The following is an 18,590-nucleotide window of genomic DNA, read 5'->3' as shown; positions in this document are numbered from 1 at the left end:
TTCCCCAAGAATCCAGGAGCACTTTCACCTGAAATGCAGCTCAGCTCTTTCCTCACTAATGTGCTGTCACACCTGGCTGCCTTGTTGGCTTAGGGCCATAGGAACTTGGTCATGGAATGCAGCAGGAGTTTCAGGTGAAAAACAGAAGAGAAGGCAACCTGAAGAACTCCCCCAAAACATTTCCACACCACCTGTTTGTTATTCAGTTCCAAAAGAACAGCCTGGAAAGCTGCTGTAAGTAAGCCTTGGTCATTCAGCATCCCCTCCTCAATGCCATCCCTGTGTGACAGCTGCTGAGTGTTCACTGCTGATGCCACCATCAGCTTTGCTGTTGCCTGCTCACTCGCAGCAGAATAAATAGCAGAGTATAATCCCATGCAATTGTTTTGGTTGGAAAAGACATTTAAGGTCATCAACTCCAACCATTCTGTAACCAAGGCTGCTGCTAACCCATGGCCCTGAGCACCACATCTCTGCCTCTTTGAAACACCTCCAGGGATGAGGATTCGACCACCTCCCTGGGGACAGCCCTTGAGAATCCTTTCAGCAAAGAAATTCCCTTGAATGGCCAACCTAAACCACCCTGGGGCAATTTGAAGCCATTTCCTCTGGTCCCACGACTTGTTACTAGGGAGAAGAGGCCAACCCCCACCTTGCTGCAGCTCCTTTTGGAGTGAGTCTAAGCCTTGCAGAACTTATCTGCCATGATAACTGTGAAGTGATTGCTGTGCACAGGCACAGTGGCAATTGCTGTGTGCTGGTCCTCATCTCCAAAGGCTTTTGAGGACAGGACCAGGGGCAATGGCTTCAAACTAGAGCAGAGCAGATTGAGATTGGATGTGAGGAACAAGCTCTGCACCAGGAGGGTGGTGGAACACTGGCACAGGTTGCCCAGGGAGGTGGCTGAGGCTCCATGGCTGGAGCTATTCAAAGTGAGGCTGGACAGGGCTCTGGGCAGCCTGATCCAGTGGAGGATGCTCCTGCTGAATGGGGGTTGGACCTTTGGAGGTCCCTTCCAAGCCAAACCATCCTATGATGCTATGATTTTACAGCAGCCCCACTCTAGCCAAGTAAATGTGAAAGATTTCAACTCTTGAAGCAGAAGCCAGCATCTGAGCATGCAGCAGCAGAGCAGCCTGCAAGGTGAAGGCTGCAGGGACAAGAACTCCAGCTGCAGTGGGCAGACTCAGGCTCTTACCATCAGCTTTTTTGCAAACAGAGAAGTAGTTTTCCTTGCAGGATGCTGTCTTCCAGGCTCCAGAGACATCTAGATAGACACAGCCTATCTTCTGCCTTGGCTCCCCTTCAGCCCATTTGGTGTACTTCATTCTCCAGTTGTCCACCCATTCGTAGCGCCCCTTGGTCTGAGAACAAAGCACAGCAGCACCAGCCATGGCATGGCTCAGCTTGGCAGGGCCCTCACAGACCATCTGCTCCAACCCCCTGCCACGGGCAGGGATGCCTCTCAGCTACACTCAGCTGCTCAAGGCCTCATCCAGCCTGGCCTTGAACACCTCCAGGCAGGAGGCAGCCACAGCCTCCCTGGGCAGCCAGCTCCAGAGTCTCATCACCCTTGTACTGAAGAACTTCTCCCTCAGCTCCAGTCTAACCCTGCTCAGCCTCAGCTTCAAACCCTTCCCCCTTGGCCTGGCTCCAGACACCCTCAGGAAATGTCCCTCTGCAGCCTTTCTGCAGGATCCCTTCAGGTAGTGGAAGGCAGCTAGAAGGTTCCCCCAGAGTCTTCTCCTCTCCAGGCTGCACAGCCCCAGCTCCCTCAGCCTAGCCCCACAGCAGAGCTGCTCCAGCCCTTGTGGATCATCTTTCTGTCCTCCTCTGGGCTTGCCCCAGGATTACTATGATTTTGTTATGCCTAAGGAGTAGGACAAGGAGGCATTCCTCAGTAGTTTGAAGGCACATGAACACCTGGTGAGCTGCAGGAAGTGTGGATCTTCTCCCAAACACACCACCTGCACAAAGAGATGTGTCAGGATGCTGGCCTCAGATATTGCTGTGCAGCACCTGCAGCTTGTGCAGATATTGTGAGTGCAGTGTCACAGAAAAGGGCAGACAAAGAGAGTAACTGCTGCAATTCAGTGAGAATGACTTCAGAGGATGGATTCCTCTCTGTAAATCTTACAGTACATAAAAGTCTTTAGGACCAAGATATGGGCTCCTCAGCTCAAGAAGGACCTCAGGGAACTGCTTGAGAGAGTCCAGCACAGAGCCACAGAGCTGCTGCAGGCAGTGGAACATCTCCCTGGGAGGCCAGGCTGAGGGAGCTGGGGCTTGGAGCAGAGGAGCCTGAGGGCTGCCCTCATTGCTGGGGATGAAGATGTGCAGGGCTGGAGCCAGGCTCTGCTCAGGGATGGCCAAGGACAGCACAAGGGGCACTGGGGGCAAGCTGGAGCAGAGGAGGTGCCAGGGGAACAGGAGGGAAAACTCTGTCCCTGTGAGGGTGCTGGAGCCTGGAGCAGGCTGCCCAGAGAGGTTGTGGAGTCTCCTGCTCTGGAGCCTTTCCATCCCCCCCTGGATGTGTTCTGTGTGCCCTGCCCTGGGTGCTCCTGCTCTGGCAGGGGGTTGGACTGGATGATCTCTGGAGGTCCCTTCCAGCCCCCAAAGTTGTGATTCTGTGAAGATACAAACTAAGAAGCTGAAGTCAAGAGAGCTGACAGACCCTTGAGCTGTCCATGTTAGCAGCAACTCCTGCTCAGCTGCCTTGATGTTCTTACCAGGTTACTGTTCAGCCCAATCCACACAGGCACTCTGTGCTTCAGCATCTTTAGCCACAGGAATGAGTGGCTGTAAGGGTCTAGGATGCTGGCAAGGTCAAACTGATCCTGTCTGCAGTTCTGTCTTGCATCCTCCCAGCCCATTTTGGTGTGGATGAACAAATAACTGCTGTTGCCATAACGGAGAGTGCTGGATGGCACCGAGCTCGGAGAAGGCTGAAACTCAGCTTCTGCAAAATAGAGGGTGAAAAGGATAACAAACAGAGAGAGTCACTGACTTGTTCCAAAAGGGGGTTGTGAGCTCACTGTGTTGCAAGCAGAATTAAACTAAAAGCCTCTTCTCTTGAGTTCATGCTCCCTGCCTGTGGGTCAGTGTGGAGTAGATGCAGTGTTCTTGAAACCAGCACCAGCAGGAAAAGTCAATCCCAAAGGTGTGGAAAGGAAAAGGGCTGTTCAAAACCTCCCCTGGCAAGAAGGAGCATTCTCTGCAATGCTTCCTACAGGGAGGACCTGGACCTGATGGAGAGGGTCCAGAGGAGGGCCACAAAAAATGCTCAGGGGGTTGGAGCAGCTCTGCTATGAGGACAGGCTGAGGGAGCAGCAGGAGGACCCACTGTAGTTCAAGCATCTTGTGGGGCTTGGGGTGGCCTGCTGAGGGACCTGGGGGTGTGCAGCCTGGAGGAGAGAAGGCTCCAGGGAGACCTAAGAGCAGCCTGCCAGGACCTGAAGGGGCTACAAGAAGGCTGCAGAGAGACTGTTTGCAAAGGCCTGAAGGGACAGGACCAGGGGCAATGGCTTCAGACTAGAGCAGAGCAGATTGAGATTGGATGTGAGGAACAAGTTCTGCACCAGGAGGCTCTGCAGAGGGACTTGGACAGGTTGGATTCATGGCCAAAGTTAACAGGAGGAGCTTCAACAAGGCCAAGGGCCAGGTCCTGCACTTGGGGCACATCAACCCCAAGCAAGGCTGCAGGCTTGGGGCAGTGTGGCTGAAAGCTGCTGGCAGAAAGGGACCTGGGGGTGCTGATGGCCAAGCAGCTGAAGAGGAGCCAGCAGTGTGCCCAGGGGGCCAAGAAAGCCAAAGGCCTCCTGGCTGGGATCAGCAATGCTGTGTCCAGCAGCAGCAGGGAGGGGATTGTCCCCTGGGACTCAGCTCTGGGCAGGCCACAGCTGGAGTATTGTGTCCAGGGTTGGGCAGCTCAATGCCAGAGAGATGTGGAGGTGCTGGAGCCAGGGCAGAGGAGGGCAAGGAAGCTGGGAAGGGCCTGGAGAAGAAATCTTGTGAGGAGTGACTGAAGGAGCTGGGGATGGTTAGTGTGAAAGAGAGGAGGCTGAGGGGAGACCTCCTGGCTGTCTACAGCTCCCTGCAAGGAGGTTGTGGAGAGCTTGGTGCTGGTCTCTTCTCCCAGGTAATGAGTGACAGAACAAGAGGGAATGGCCTCAAGCTGCAGCAGGGCAGGGGTAGACTGGACAGTAGGAAACATTTGTTCCCAGCCAGAGTGGTCAGAGATTGGCAGAGGCTGCCCAGGGAGATGGTGGAGCCCCCAAGCCTGGCTGTGTTTCCAGGTGGTTTGGATGTGGTGCTTGGGGCTATGGTTTAGGGGTGACCCTTGCAGAGCAGGGTCAGTGGTTGGACTTGGTGACCCTGAGGGTCTTTCCCAGCCTGAATGATTCTGTGATTGTGTGATTCCAGCCAGCTCACACTCCAGGCACAGGTCAGCATTTTCCAGACCATGCTGTGAGAGCCAAGGTGTTCAGACAATGACAGGCAACTCATCAGGAGCAAAGATGTCAAGGGTCACACTAAGCACAGAGATACCATCACAAATCCCAGCATCAGAGTTGCTGGGAAGGGTCACCTGAGAGCAGTGACTCTAACTGGGCCTCTGACACATCTGACCCAAACAAACATTTGTGATGTGTCTGTGTTGGAAGTGGGATGGTGTTCAAATCTGTCTTAGTTTAGAGCCAGGCAGAAGCTCCTTCACCTCTTCCAGAAGGGGCAAAAGAGAATCACTCACCCACAGGAGGGGAAGTTTAGCTGGAAAGGCCACTCACAACCACACAGCAGTACAAAGCAGCTCAAACACACAGAATCCATAGGCTGGGCTTAACACAGAGCCACATTAAGCCAAAGCTTCACCCAAACCTCCCTTTAAACCAGGCCAACCAGCCCAGGCCTTCATGCCCCCTCCAGATCCCCCCCAGCCTCTCTATCTTCCATACCACACTATTGTGACACAGCATAAAATTTGGCTTGGCAGCTCCAGGTCCCAATTAGGCAGCTCCAGGTCCCAATTAGACAGCTCCAGGCCCAATTAAGCAGCTCCAGGTCCCAATTAGGCAGCTCCAGGTCCCAATTAGACAGATTCAGGTCCCAATTAGGCAGCTCCAGGTCCCAATTAGACAGATTCAGGTCCCAATTAGGCAGCTCCAGGTCCCAATTAGGCAGCTCCAGGTCCCAATTAGGCAGCTCCAGGCCCAATTAGGCAGCTCCAGGTCCCAATTAGACAGCTCCAGGCCCAATTAGGCAGCTCCAGGTCCCAATTAGACAGCTCCAGGCCCAATTAGGCAGCTCCAAGCCCCAATTAGGCAGCTCCAGGTCCCAATTAGGCAGCTCCAGGCCCAATTAGGCAGCTCCAGGTCCCAATTAGACAGCTCCAAGACCAATTGGCAGCTTTGCCAAGGCTGACACCAGGCCTCCCCCAGCCTGGGTGTCCTCCCAGGGGGAGAGAGGGAGGTGAAAAGGGAAAAAACCTGGAAGTGCAGCCAGGTTTATAGGGATGCAGGGCTCCTGGGAATGAAATACTCCTCCTGGTCCACCTCCTGCACACTCTGGATCTCCTGCAGGTCTGCAGCTTTGTGGTTCTTAAAGGCAACTCAGCCTCCAACCACCACAAAACCTGAACACCCCAGCAGCTCCCTGGAGAGCTGTAAGGTCTGCTGGTGTTTTAACTAAGGAGACAAGTACCTGCATTGATCTGGCAAATGTATCCTCTGCTGCTCCCACAAGTCTCATCAGCCCACTTCCCTGCTTCCTTCACAGGCCTGCTCCTCATGACAACACAATCAGCCTGGAGGCAAAACCAGAGCAGATCAGTTACAAAGAGCTGGCAGAAACAAATAGCAAGACCTTTGTCTTCCTTTGACCTCTCCAGACACAAGTTAGTGCTGCAGTTTGACTCTTGTGCCCTCCTAACATTGAAGGGTGTAAGTGGGGTGGTGTGGAGGTTCTGTTCCCCTTGCACATCACAAGCTTCTTGTCACTCATTGCTCTCTCTTGCACAACATTAGGCTGGAGCAAGCAGACCAGAGAACTGTCAGTGTTTTCATATCTCCAGGAACACAGAAGGAGAGAAGGAAAGCCCCAGCCAACTTAAAGAGAAGTGAAATCAACTGCTGTGGAAAAGACTGGGGGGACTTCACCCCAGAAATAAACCTGAATGAGCACTGCAGCAGTCCTGACACATCAGAGTGCTTGCTGCAAGCTGTGGTACCACAAACAGCACAACCAGAGCTGCTGCTGCCCAAAGGCACACACTGATCTCTCAGTGACATTACAGCTTCTCTGATATGGGCATGGCAGATAGAGAGCTTCTGGTGGCCTGCCAGGATCTGCAGGGGGCTACAAGAAAGCTGGGGAGGGACTTTGGAGGGTGTCAGGGAGGGATAGGACTGGGGGGGATGGAGCAGAACTAGAAGTGGGGAGATTGAGATTGGCTGTGAGGAAGAAGTTGTTGCCCAGGAGGGTGGTGAGAGCCTGGCAGAGGTTGCCCAGGGAGGTGGTGGAAGCCTCCTGCCTGGAGGTGTTTGCAGCCAGGCTGGAGGTGGCTGTGAGCAACCTGCTGTGGTGTGAGGTGTCCCTGGCCATGGCAGGGGGCTCAGAACTGGCTGATCCTTGAGGTCCATTCTAGCCCTGACAATGCTCTGATTCTAGGATTCTATAACCTATGCCAGCATGGTTTAGGGCAGTGAACACCCATGATGTCACTTGGTCACTTATTTGAGAGTGACAGGATGAAAAGCAATGGCTCTGAGCTGGAAGAAGGCAGATTGGGACAGGAGATTAGGAAGAAATTCTTTCCAGGGAGGGTGGTGAGAGACTGGCACAGGTTGCCCAGGGAGGTTGTAGATGCCCCTCACTGGAGGTGTTCAAGGCCAGGCTGGATTAAGCCTTGAGCAACCTGCTGTAGTGTGAGGTGTCCCTGCCCAGGGCAGGGAGGTTGGGACTGGATGATCCTTGAGGTCCCTTCTGGTTCAAACCATGCTGTGAATCTGTCTGGCTTGGCTGTTCAGCAGGAGATGTGCAGAGCAAAGCTTCATTTGTGAGTGAAATGCAGACAGATTGAAGCCTTTCAAAGTGAACAGCTGTAGGATGGTTTCTACCAGCCATGATAACTTATTTTTTGCTATGGTCAAGTCAACTGAAAAGCAACAGGGAAATGTTCAAGATGGGGACCTTGTGAGTGCTCACTGAAGGTTTCACAGGAACTCTTCTGCTTTCCAGGGGGAAAGATATCCCCAGAGGGAACATTTGAAAGATGCTTTCTCTTTTGAACTCTCAATTCTCCTAGGGAAAAAGGGTATCACAAATGCTGGAGCCAGGGCAGAGGAGGGCAAGGAAGCTGGGAAGGGCCTGGAGAAGAAATCTTGTGAGGAGTGACTGAAGGAGCTGGGGATGGTTAGTGTGAAAGAGAGGAGGCTGAGGGGAGACCTCCTGGCTGTCTACAGCTCCCTGAAAGGAGGTTGTGGAGAGCTTGGTGCTGGTCTCTTCTCCCAGGTAATTAGTGACAGAACAAGAGGGAATGGCCTCAAGCTGCAGCAGGGCAGGGTTAGGCTGGACAGTAGGAAACATTTGTTCCCAGCCAGAGTGGTCAGAGATTGGCAGAGGCTGCCCAGGGAGGTGGTGGAGCCCCCAAGCCTGGCTGTGTTTCCAGGTGGTTTGGCTGTGGTGCTTGGGGCTATGGTTTAGGGGTGAGCCTTGCAGAGCAGGGTCAGTGGTTGGACTTGGTGACCCCAGGGGCTTTTGGACAGATGGGCAGAGGCCAAGGGCATGAAATTTAACACATCCAAGTGCCGGGTTCACATTGGCCACAGCAACCCCAGGCAGTGCTACAGGCTGGGGTCAGAGTGGCTGAGAGCAGCCAGGCAGAGAGGGACCTGGGGGTGCTGGTTGATGGTAGGCTGAACATGAGCCTGCAGTGTGCCCAGGCAACCAAGAAGGCCAAGGGCATCCTGGCCTGCATCAGGAACAGTGTGGCCAGCAGGAGCAGGGAGGTCATTCTGCCCCTGTACACTGCACTGGTTAGGCCACACCTCGAGTCCTGTGTCCAGTTCTGGGCTCCTCAGTTTAGGAAGGAGGCTGACTTGCTGGAAGGTGTCCAGAGAAGGGCAACAAAGTTGGTGAGGGGTTTGGAACACAGCCCTGGGAGGAGAGGCTGAGGGAGCTGGGGTTGCTTAGCCTGCAGAAGAGGAGGCTCAGGAGCGACCTTATTGCTGTCTACAACTACCTGAAGGGAGGTTGTAGTCAGGCAGAGGTTGGTCTCTTCTCCCAGGCAAGCAGCACTAGAACAAGAGGACACAGTCTCAGGCTGTGCCAGGGGAGGTTTAGGCTGGAGGTTAGGAGGAAGTTTTACACAGAGAGAGTGATTGCCCATTGGGATGGGCTGCCTGGGGAGGTGGTGGAGTCACCATCCCTGGAGGTGTTCAGGAGGAGACTTGATAGGGTGCTTGGTGCCATGGGTTAGTTGATTAGGTGGTGTTGGATGATAGGTTGGACATGATGATCTTGAAGGTCTCTTCCAACCTGGTTAATTCTATTCTATTCTATTCTATTCTATTCTATTCTATTCTAAAATCAGATTTCTGCATTGCAAAAGCCACTGAAGAGAACTCGAGCTGTTTCTAGCTGTAGCTGCATGGCACAGAAGTATCTGAGGAACTCTGTGAGCTATCAGAGCAGTTTGTATGAGAGAGAAATAAGGGAAGTGCTTTTCTTTTTTCCTCTGTAAAACCTGAATGGTTGGCTTTTTATAGCAGCACATCCTTCCCTCCTGTGTGCCTGGCAGGATGTGCTTCTGTGTTAAAGGTGGCTGCTGGAGGGGAAGGTTTGTAAGTGCCCCTCACGAGCTGTGTGCCCACAGAGAAACCTGCTGGGACTGGGAGGAGCTGCTCTTGCAGTCTGCTTTTGTGGTAAGGAACACCACTGGCCTCTTCTGAGCAAGGAATTCCCCTCTCCTCCTCAGAGCAAGGAATCCCACCGTCCTCTTCCCCACAGGCTGTGAGAGAAGGTGTAATGAACACAGCAGTGTAGCCTCCATGGGCACAGAGAACAGCATTCTGAAGGCAGGCTCCACAGCTCCTGCCAACAGCTAAGGCACCAACTGCCTGAGTGCCCAAAGCATCCTCCCTGCTTGGCTTCCTCTGTGACATGCACAGAAGTGTGAAAGCAGTAACACCAACAAATGCATCAATCATAGAATCACACAGCTGCCAGGGCTGGAAGGGACCTCAAGGCTCAGCCACTTCCAACCCCCCTGCCATGGCCAGGGACACCTCACACTGCAGCAGGTTGCTCACAGCCACCTCCAGCCTGGCTGCAAACACCTCCAGGCAGGAGGCTTCCACCACCTCCCTGGGCAACCTCTGCCAGGCTCTCACCACCCTCATGGGGAACAACTCCTTCCTCACATCCAATCTGAGTCTACCCATGCAAATCTGAACTATGGTTTCAGTGAGCAATTTGTGACTGCTACTTACCTGCCCATCATATAAATTCCCATGACCTGATGGGAAGCCTTTGGCCCAGTTTGTAAAGTAAACTCCTGTTCCATCTGTCCAGAGGAACCTCAGCTCATGGTTTATGTCATTAAGTCCAATCCATGCATCAGTAGCAAAATCTTTCATGTGGAAGGTGAGGAAAGCTGGAGGAGAAAAGGGCAAAGAAGAAGAGGAACAGTTTGGCTGGAGGCTGAGCCATGTCTGCTCTTGCTGAGCCTGGCAACATTACCTATCTCTATCTGCAACACAGAACACCTCACTTTTGACAAGACAAGCAGCTAAGATGAAAATCTTCATCAATGATCTGCAGGAGGGCATTGAGGCACCCTCAGTAGGTTTGCAGGTGACACCAGGCTGGGTGGCTGTGTCCAGCTGCTAGAGGCTGGGGAAACTTCACAGCAGGACCTGGACAAGTGAGAGCCATGGGCCAAGGCTCATTGGAGGAAGTTCAACAAGGCCAAGGGCCTTCATGAAAAGTTCTTCTCCAGCCTTCCTGCAGCTTCCTGTCAAGTATTGGAAGGCAGCTCTATTGTCCTCCCAGAGTCTTCTCCTCCCCAGGCTGAACACCCCCAGCTCCCTCAGCCTGTGCTCACAGCAGAGCTGCTCCAGCCCTTGGATCATCTGTGGCCTCCTCTGGACTCACTCCACAGCTCTGCGTCCTTCTCATGCTGGGGACACCAGAACTGGAGGCAGGATTGGAGGTGAGGTCTCAGCAGAGCAGAGCCCAGGGGCAGAATCCCCTCTGCTGCCCTGCTGCCCACACTGCTCTGGCTGCAGCCCAGCACACAGCTGCCTGCTGGGCTGCATGAGGACACTGCTGGCTCCTGGGGAGCTGCTCAGCACCCAACACCCCCAAGTCTCTTTCTTCAGGGCTGCTCTCAACCCACTCTGCCCCCAACCTGGATTTGTGCCTGTTCCTCTAGTGAGGATGGCAGAGCTCTGTGGTGAGTTGTGGGCCAGTGTCTGATCAATTCAACCTCTGCCCCAAGCTGCCCAAAGGCAGCGAGTTCTGACCTAAAGCTGTTCTGCTGGAGCTAGTAGGAAAGCCATGCAGTGAGTTAATGCCACCTAGTGAGAGTACTTCACTTGCTATGGAACTTGCTGGGTCCAGCCAGCATCATGTGTAAGCAGAGAAAGCCCTGCTTTGGCTGCCAGGACAACACGACTGTGTGTGTCTAAGCAACACTGACAATTGCTAGGTTCAGGAGAGGCTTTGATGGCAAATTTCAAGACATTCAATGTCTTGGAACAAAACCCAGAGGTGCCACAAATGCAGCAAAGGTGAAATGTTGGCTCAGTGCTAGAGGGCTGCACACAGTACCTTGCACTTGCTCATTGGGGATGCTGGCCAGGTTGCCTCCCAGGTTCATGCAGGCTGTGCGTGCAGCGTGCCAGGTGACACGGTCATCCTCTGCAGAGCCAAAGAGTTTGTAGCACTGCAACAGGAACAAATTGCCTCTGTGTTACCTGTACCTCAGTGTCCCTCACAGGTTGAAAAACAATGCTTTAAGCAAAACAGGGTGGAGAAAAGACAGCCAAAGAATGCATTTACCTGAAAAACCCCCACCCAACATTCAGCTAAAAATGAGCTACAAAGGGTCCCTGTTCTATATACAACTGAGGGTCCCAAGGTTTAAATGACCTTTGATGCTGGTCCCTGTTCTATACAGGATTGAAGGTCTCAAGGTTTCAATGAGACTTTGATGCTGGTCCCTGTTCTATACAGGATTGAAGGTCCCAAGGTTTAAATGAGCTTTAATGCTGGTCATAGCTCTATATACAACTGAGGGTCCCAAGGTTTAAATGACCTTTGATGCTGGTCATAGCTCTATATGAAATTGAAGGTCCCAAGGTTTCAATGAGACTTTGATGCTGGTCCCTGTTCTATACAGGATTGAAGCCCAAGGTTTAAATGACCTTTGATGCTGGTCCCTGTTCTATACAGGATTGAAGGTCCCAAGGTTTCAATGAGCTTTTGATGCTGGTCCCTGTTCTATACAGGATTGAAGGTCCCAAGGTTTCAATGAGACTTTGATGCTGGTCCCTGTTCTGTACAGGATTGAAGGTCCCAAGGTTTCATGAGACTTTGATGCTGGTCCCTGTTCTATACAGGATTGAAGGTCCCAAGGTTTCAATGAGACTTTGATGCTGGTCCCTGTTCTATACAGGATTGAAGCCCAAGGTTTAAATGACCTTTGATGCTGGTCCCTGTTCTGCACAGGATTGAAGGTCTCAAGGTTTCAATGAGACTTTGATGCTGGTCCCTGTTCTATACAGGATTGAAGGTCCCAAGGTTTCAATGAGACTTTGATGCTGGTCCCTGTTCTATACAGGATTGAAGGTCCCAAGGTTTCAATGAGACTTTGATGCTGGTCCCTGTTCTATACAGGATTGAAGCCCAAGGTTTAAATGACCTTTGATGCTGGTCCCTGTTCTATACAGGATTGAAGGTCCCAAGGTTTCAATGAGATTTTGATGCTGGTCCCTGTTCTATACAGGATTGAAGGTCCCAAGGTTTCAATGAGACTTTGATGCTGGTCCCTGTTCTGTACAGGATTGAAGGTCCCAAGGTTTCAATGAGACTTTGATGCTGGTCCCTGTTCTATACAGGATTGAAGCCCAAGGTTTAAATGACCTTTGATGCTGGTCCCTGTTCTATACAGGATTGAAGGTCCCAAGGTTTCAATGAGACTTTGATGCTGGTCCCTGTTCTGTACAGGATTGAAGGTCCCAAGGTTTCAATGAGACTTTGATGCTGGTCCCTGTTCTATACAGGATTGAAGCCCAAGGTTTAAATGACCTTTGATGCTGGTCCCTCTTCTATACAGGATTGAAGGTCCCAAGGTTTCAATGAGACTTTGATGCTGGTCCCTGTTCTATACAGGATTGAAGGTCCCAAGGTTTCAATGAGATTTTGATGCTGGTCCCTGTTCTATACAGGATTGAAGGTCCCAAGGTTTCAATGAGACTTTGATGCTGGTCCCTGTTCTATATGGGATTGAAGGTCCCAAGGTTTAAATGACCTTTGATGCTGGTCCCTGTTCTATACAGGATTGAAGGTCCCAAGGTTTCAATGAGACTTTGATGCTGGTCCCTGTTCTATACAGGATTGAAACCCAAGGTTTAAATGACCTTTGATGCTGGTCCCTGTTCTGTACAGGATTGAATGTCACAAGAGAGTGTTTTGCTCAACAAGACATAATCTAGATTTAATCTGAAATGCCTAGAAAATGAGCAAAACCTGACTTTTAGCAGTCAGCTGACAGTGGCAGGTCACAGAATCATGGCAGCATAGAAAGGTCTGGGTTGGAAGGGACCTCCAAGGGTCATCCAGTCCAACCCATACCTGACTGGTCTCAGCCTGCCTGTTTCTTGGTTTGACTGCACCACACAAGCCATGCCAGCAAAGTGAAGGAAGACAGTGTGGCTAAAGCCCACCAAGACCAAAGCACTGGCATTTCAGGAGCTCTGTCTCAACTCTTGAGGAAATGCACATGGAAAGGTTTGTAGAGAGGACTAGAGAATGACTTTTGTCAAGTGCAACTGGCTATGCTCATCTGCCACTTCATGAGAGGCTCAGGAAAGCACCTTTCCTGCAAAAAAGGGGATGGGAAACAGCAAAGCAGGCAGGTGTCAGGCAGCTCTCTGTAAAAAACACCAATGTTTTACTTGATGAAGAAATAATCTTGTGCAATAATCCCCTCGGTGAGCAGTTCCCTGCTGGCTGCTTTGCCCACCAGCCCCCATGCACTCTGGTACCTTATTGTGAAAGGAAAGCCAAGCTGGATGACATCCTCTGGGGCTTGAAGATGTTGTTGGAGCAGCAGTGGAATTGATGGAGCTGTTGTGCCTTTCACATATGTAGGGATTGGGATAACCACAGTTTATGTCATTCCAATACCCTGGATGTAAGATAAATGGGGAACTGCATGACACCACATCCAGAGCTGGCTACATGCAAATCATTTGTACTTGTTCTTACACAAAGTGTCGGTGCAAGACACAATCTAAGCCTCAGGGTCTCTCAGCTCACCATCATCCTATCTCTATCTCTACCTCTACCTCTATCTCTATCTCTATATCTCTATCTCTATATCTCTATCTCTGTATCTCTATCTCTGTATCTCTATCTCTATCATAGAGTCACAGAATTGTCAGGGCTGGAAGGGACCTCAAGGCTCAGCCAGTTCCAACCCCCTGCCATGGCCAGGGACACCTCACACTACAGCAGGTTGCTCACAGCCACCTCCAGCCTGGCTGCAAACACCTCCAGGCAGGAGGCTTCCACCACCTCCCTGGGCAACCTGTGCCAGGCTCTCACCACCCTCATGGGCAACAACTTCTTCCTCACAGCCAATCTCAAACTCCCCACTTCTAGTTCTGCTCCATCCCCCCAGTCCTATCACTCCCTGACACCCTCAAAAGTCCCTCCCCAGCTTTCTTGGAGCCCCCTGCAGATCCTGGAAGGCCACAAGAAGGTCTCCTGGGAGCCTTCTCCTCGCCAGCCTGCACAACCCCAACTCTCTCAGGCTGTCCTTATAGCAGAGCAGCTCCAGGCCTCTGCTCATCCTTTTGGCCCTTCTCTGGACACCTTCCAGCACCTCCAGAGCCTTCCTGGCACAGAGGCTCCAGAACTGGCCCCAGAGCTCCAGCTGTGGTCTCAGCAGAGTGGAGCAGAGGGGCAGAATCCCCTCCCTGGCCCTGCTGGCCACACTTCTCTTGCTGCAGCCCAGGCTCTGCTTGGCTCTCTGGACTGCAAGGTCTCACTGCTGGCTCCTCTTGAGCTTCTCCTGCCCCAGCACCCACAAGGCCTTTTCTTCAGGGCTGCTCTCCAGCCAGTCCCTGCCCAGCCTTTGTTGGTGCTTGGGATTGCCCTGAGCCAGCTGCAGGACCTTGCCCTGGGTCTTGTTAAACCTCATCTATATCTATATCTATATCTATATCTATATCTATATCTATATCTATATCTATATCTATATCTATATCTATATCTATATCTATATCTATATCTATACGTCTATATCTATAATCTGTATTCTATCTAGGAGAAGTGTGTCACTCTGTATACACTGCAGATACAGAATGGGAAAGGCCTGTCTCACAGCTCCTTCCCCAGAGCCCTCTCACAGCTCCTTCCCCAGACCCCTCACACAGCTCCTTCCCCAGACCCCTCTCACAGCTCCTTCCCCAGACCCCTCACACAGCTCCTTCCCCAGACCCCTCACACAGCTCCTTCCCCAGACCCCTCACACAGCTCCTTCCCCAGACCCCTCTCACAGCTCCTTCCCCAGACCCCTCACACAGCTCCTTCCCCAGACCCCTCTCACAGCTCCTTCCCCAGACCCCTCTCACAGCTCCTTCCCCAGACCCCTCTCACAGCTCCTTCCCCAGACCCCTCACACAGCTCCTTCCCCAGACCCCTCTCACAGCTCCTTCCCCAGACCCCTCTCACAGCTCCTTCCCCAGACCCCTCACACAGCTCCTTCCCCAGACCCCTCTCACAGCTCCTTCCCCAGACCCCTCTCACAGCTCCTTCCCCAGACCCCTCTCACAGCTGCTTCCCCAGACCCCTCTCACAGCTCTCCCATGCTAAGCTCAAGGTGGCCATAAGAGCCCAAACCTCTCAAGCTGAGTATAACACTGGGTCTACTTGTATAGCATTCTGCAAAAGCAGAAGGGAGAGGGGGGGAAAGGGGTGCCTGGCAGAAGGAAAAAGCCAATGAAAGTTGTGAAACAACCCCCCAGGGAGTGAAGCTGAGGAGCAGAGCTGTGAGACTCACCTAAATTCTTGTACATGACCACACAGTTCTCGTCGTTGTTCGCGAAGTTGGGTTCGTGGGGTGCCCAGGCCAGGTAACTCACTGGGCTGCCATCCATCCAGCTGGGGAAAGCAAGGCAGGAGAACACTGCTTTAACAGCTGGGGGGGGGTTGAAGTTCCCTCCCCTTTGCCAGAGCAGCTCAGTCAGAAGCAAATGCAGCTGTATTTACAAGCAAGAGCTCCACTCTACAGCGGAGTGCAATGAGTGTGAGCAACATAGGCAGGAGGTACAATATACAGAGGTTGGACAGCACAAGGACCCCCTGGCCAAGGACCAGGGCAAGCTGCCAGCTTCTCCCTCCCTGCCCACCCTTACCCCCCTGTACAAAAGGGACAAGAGAAAGGAGCAGAGAAGTTAGACTTAGCCAAGGCCAGCCAGAGCAGGTTAGATCTCCTGAGCAAAGCAAAGCAGCCAGAGAAGAGAAGAGAGAAGGAAGAATCACTATGGCACAGCTCCTCTTACTCCAGACATTGACCCAAGGAGTTTGTTTAGAACAATCTTTTGTTTTCCTTTTTACACCCAAGAGTGATTTATTCATACTTTTCTACTCCTCTGCTCAAAGTCTGTAACTGAATTTGAAAGGCATTGCCTGAAACCACCACAACAGGCAGGGGGAAGAGCTTCCAGCTTACAGACAGCAGCTCTGCAGTAGGCTTGGCATGGCCACTCACAGTCTAAAGGGGAGGGACAAGAGGTTAGCCCAGTTTGCCTCCCTGCTCAGTGCAAAGATGCAGGGCAAGTGCTGCAGTGGTGTCTGCTCTGCAGCTGAGCACTGTGCTGACACTGCTGCAGCGCACAGGACACTGCTCAGGCACTGGAGGCAGCGTGAAAGCCTGCAGTCCCTCCAGCATCAGAGAAGCCAGGTGCTCACTGTTAGCCCAGCTCACACACAGAATCACAGGCTGTTAGGGGTTGAAAGGGACATCCAGAGACCATCCAGCCCAGCCCCCTGCCAGAGCAGGAGCACCCAGGGCAGGGCACACAGAACACATCCAGGGGGGTTGGAAAGGCTCCAGAGCAGGAGACTCCACAACCTCTCTGGGCAGCCTGCTCCAGGCTCCAGCACCCTCACAGGGACAAAGTTTTCCCTCCTGTTCCCCTGGCACCATCTCTGCTCCAGCTTTCTCCCAGTGCCCCTTGTGCTGTCCTTGGCCATCCCTGAGCAGAGCCTGGCTCCAGCCCTGCACATCTTTATCCCCAGCAATGAGGGCAGCCCTCAGGCTCCTCTGCTCCCAGCTCCAAGCCCCAGCTCCCTCAGCCTGGCCTCCCAGGGAGATGTTCCACTGCCTGCAGCAGCTCTGTGCCTCTGGGATGGACTCTCTCAGGCAGTTCACTGAGGTCCTTCTTGACCTGAGGGGCCCAGGACTGGACACAATATTCCAGATGTGGCCTCAGCAGGGCAGAGTAGAAGGGGAGGAAACCTCTCTGACCTACTCACCACAGCCCTTCTAATGCACCCCAGGATGCCCTTGGACTTCTTGGCCTCAAGGGCACATTGCTGGCTCATGGTCATCCTTCTGCCCACCAGGATCACCAGGTCCCTCTCCTCTGCACTGCTCTCCAACAGCTCAGTCCCTATCCTCTCCTGCTCCATGGGGATGTTCTTTCCCAGATGCCAGACCCTCCCCTTGCCCTTGTTGAATTCCATTCCATTTCTCCCTGCCCAGCTCTCAGCCTGTCCAGGTCTCTGTGAATGGCAGCACAGCCTGAGGGGCTGTCAGCCATGGCTGCTAGCTGCTGGCAGTGGCTCTGTGCCCTCAGCCAGGTAGTTGATGAAGCTGTTGATCAGTTGTGTGCTCTGCTGAGAGCAGATTGCTTCATTTGATGGCACAGTGCAGGTTTGATGGCTCCTACCTTGCTCGTTGGTCAACACTCAGCTGTAAGCCAATGAAGTAGGAGTCCTCTTTGCCATTTTTCAAGATCTAGAACACAAAGGTCAAGCTTGGCTCACATGAGTCTGTTATGGTAAGAAGAAGTGACACACACCAGGCTGACACAGGCTGGGAGCTGCTCAGCTCCCTGCCTACATCAGGCAAGGGAAGGCAGCTCACACCTGACTGTCCACAGTCAGGCTTCATCCATGGCCAAAATATCACTGCAGCCACACCTCACAGTCTGGCAAGTCAGACATCTCTCTTGCACAGACTCTGCAATGAATGCCAGGTAACAAATCACAGAATCATGGAATCATAGAACCAACAAGGTTGGAAAAGACCTCAGAGGTCATCAAGTCCAACCTCTCACCCAACACCTCCTGACAACTCAACCATGGCTCCAAGTGCCACATCCAATCCCCTCTTGAACACCTCCAGTGCTGTTGACTCCACCACCTCCCTGGGCAGCACATCCCAATGGGCAATCTCTCTTGCTGGGAAGAACTTTCTCCTCACCTCCAGCCTAAACCTCCCCTGGCACAGCTTGAGACTGTGTCCTCTTGTTCTGCTGCTGGCTGCCTGGGAGAAGAGACCAACCCCCACCTGGCTACAACCTCCCTTCAGGGAGTTGGAGAGAGCAAGAAGGTCTCCCCTGAGCCTCCTCTTCTCCAGGCTAAGCAACCCCAGCTCCCTCAGCCTCTCCTCACAGGGCTGTGCTCCAGACCCCTCCCCAGCTTTGTTGCCCTTCTCTGGACACCTTCCAGCAGCTCAACCTCCTTCCTAGACTGAGGGGCCCAGACCTGGACACAGGACTCAAGGTGTGGCCTAAGCAGTGCTGAGCACAGGGCACAATGACCTCCCTGCTCCTGCTGGCCACACTCTTCCTGATGCAGGCCAGGATGCCCTTGGCCTTCTTGGCCCCCTGGGCACACTGCTGGCTCATGTTCAGCTGCTGTCAACCACTACCCCCAGGTCCCTTTCTGCCTGGCTGCTCTCAGCCACTCTGACCCCAGCAAGGGGTCCCTGCAAGGGACAAGGCTTCCTGCACTTTGGGTATAATTGATCATAGAATGGCTCAGGTGGGAAAGGACCTCAGAGATCATCTACTCCAACCTCCTGCCATGGGCAGGGACATCTCTAACTCAATTTGTTTGCTGAAGGCCTCATCCAGCCTGGCCTTGAACAACTCCATTGAGGGGACATCCACAACCTGTTCCACAGTCTCCCCATCCTTGTACTGAAGAACTTCTTCCTCAGATCCAGTCTAAACCTACTCTCCCTCACCCTCAAACCATTGATCCAGCCTGTTCAGGCCCCTCTATAAAGCCTTCTTACCCTCCAGAAGATCAACATTTCCATCCAGCTTTCTGTTGCCCATAAACTCAAT

At 52.7% G+C, this 18,590-nt stretch overlaps 1 protein-coding gene across 1 annotated transcript in view; it reads right to left on the bottom strand.

The window, feature by feature from the left end:
- MRC1 (mannose receptor C-type 1) overlaps positions 1 to 18,590 on the bottom strand; it is an 85,317-nt gene that overhangs the window by 15,609 nt on the left and 51,118 nt on the right. Inside the window, exons 18-25 of the mRNA XM_054171156.1 lie at positions 17,184 to 17,251; positions 15,290 to 15,390; positions 13,269 to 13,411; positions 10,831 to 10,945; positions 9,489 to 9,652; positions 5,701 to 5,803; positions 2,730 to 2,959; positions 1,199 to 1,364 (exon numbers count right to left, since the gene is read on the bottom strand). Coding sequence (XP_054027131.1) covers positions 1,199 to 1,364; positions 2,730 to 2,959; positions 5,701 to 5,803; positions 9,489 to 9,652; positions 10,831 to 10,945; positions 13,269 to 13,411; positions 15,290 to 15,390; positions 17,184 to 17,251 — 1,090 coding nt within the window. The remainder of the gene's footprint in view (positions 1 to 1,198; positions 1,365 to 2,729; positions 2,960 to 5,700; positions 5,804 to 9,488; positions 9,653 to 10,830; positions 10,946 to 13,268; positions 13,412 to 15,289; positions 15,391 to 17,183; positions 17,252 to 18,590) is intronic.

The sequence above is a fragment of the Dryobates pubescens genome, chromosome 21, assembly GCF_014839835.1.
Source record: "Dryobates pubescens isolate bDryPub1 chromosome 21, bDryPub1.pri, whole genome shotgun sequence".
Classification (NCBI taxonomy): Eukaryota; Metazoa; Chordata; class Aves; order Piciformes; family Picidae; genus Dryobates; species Dryobates pubescens.
The sequence above is the reverse complement of the archived record's forward strand: the minus strand, read 5'-3'. Positions and strand labels throughout refer to the sequence as shown.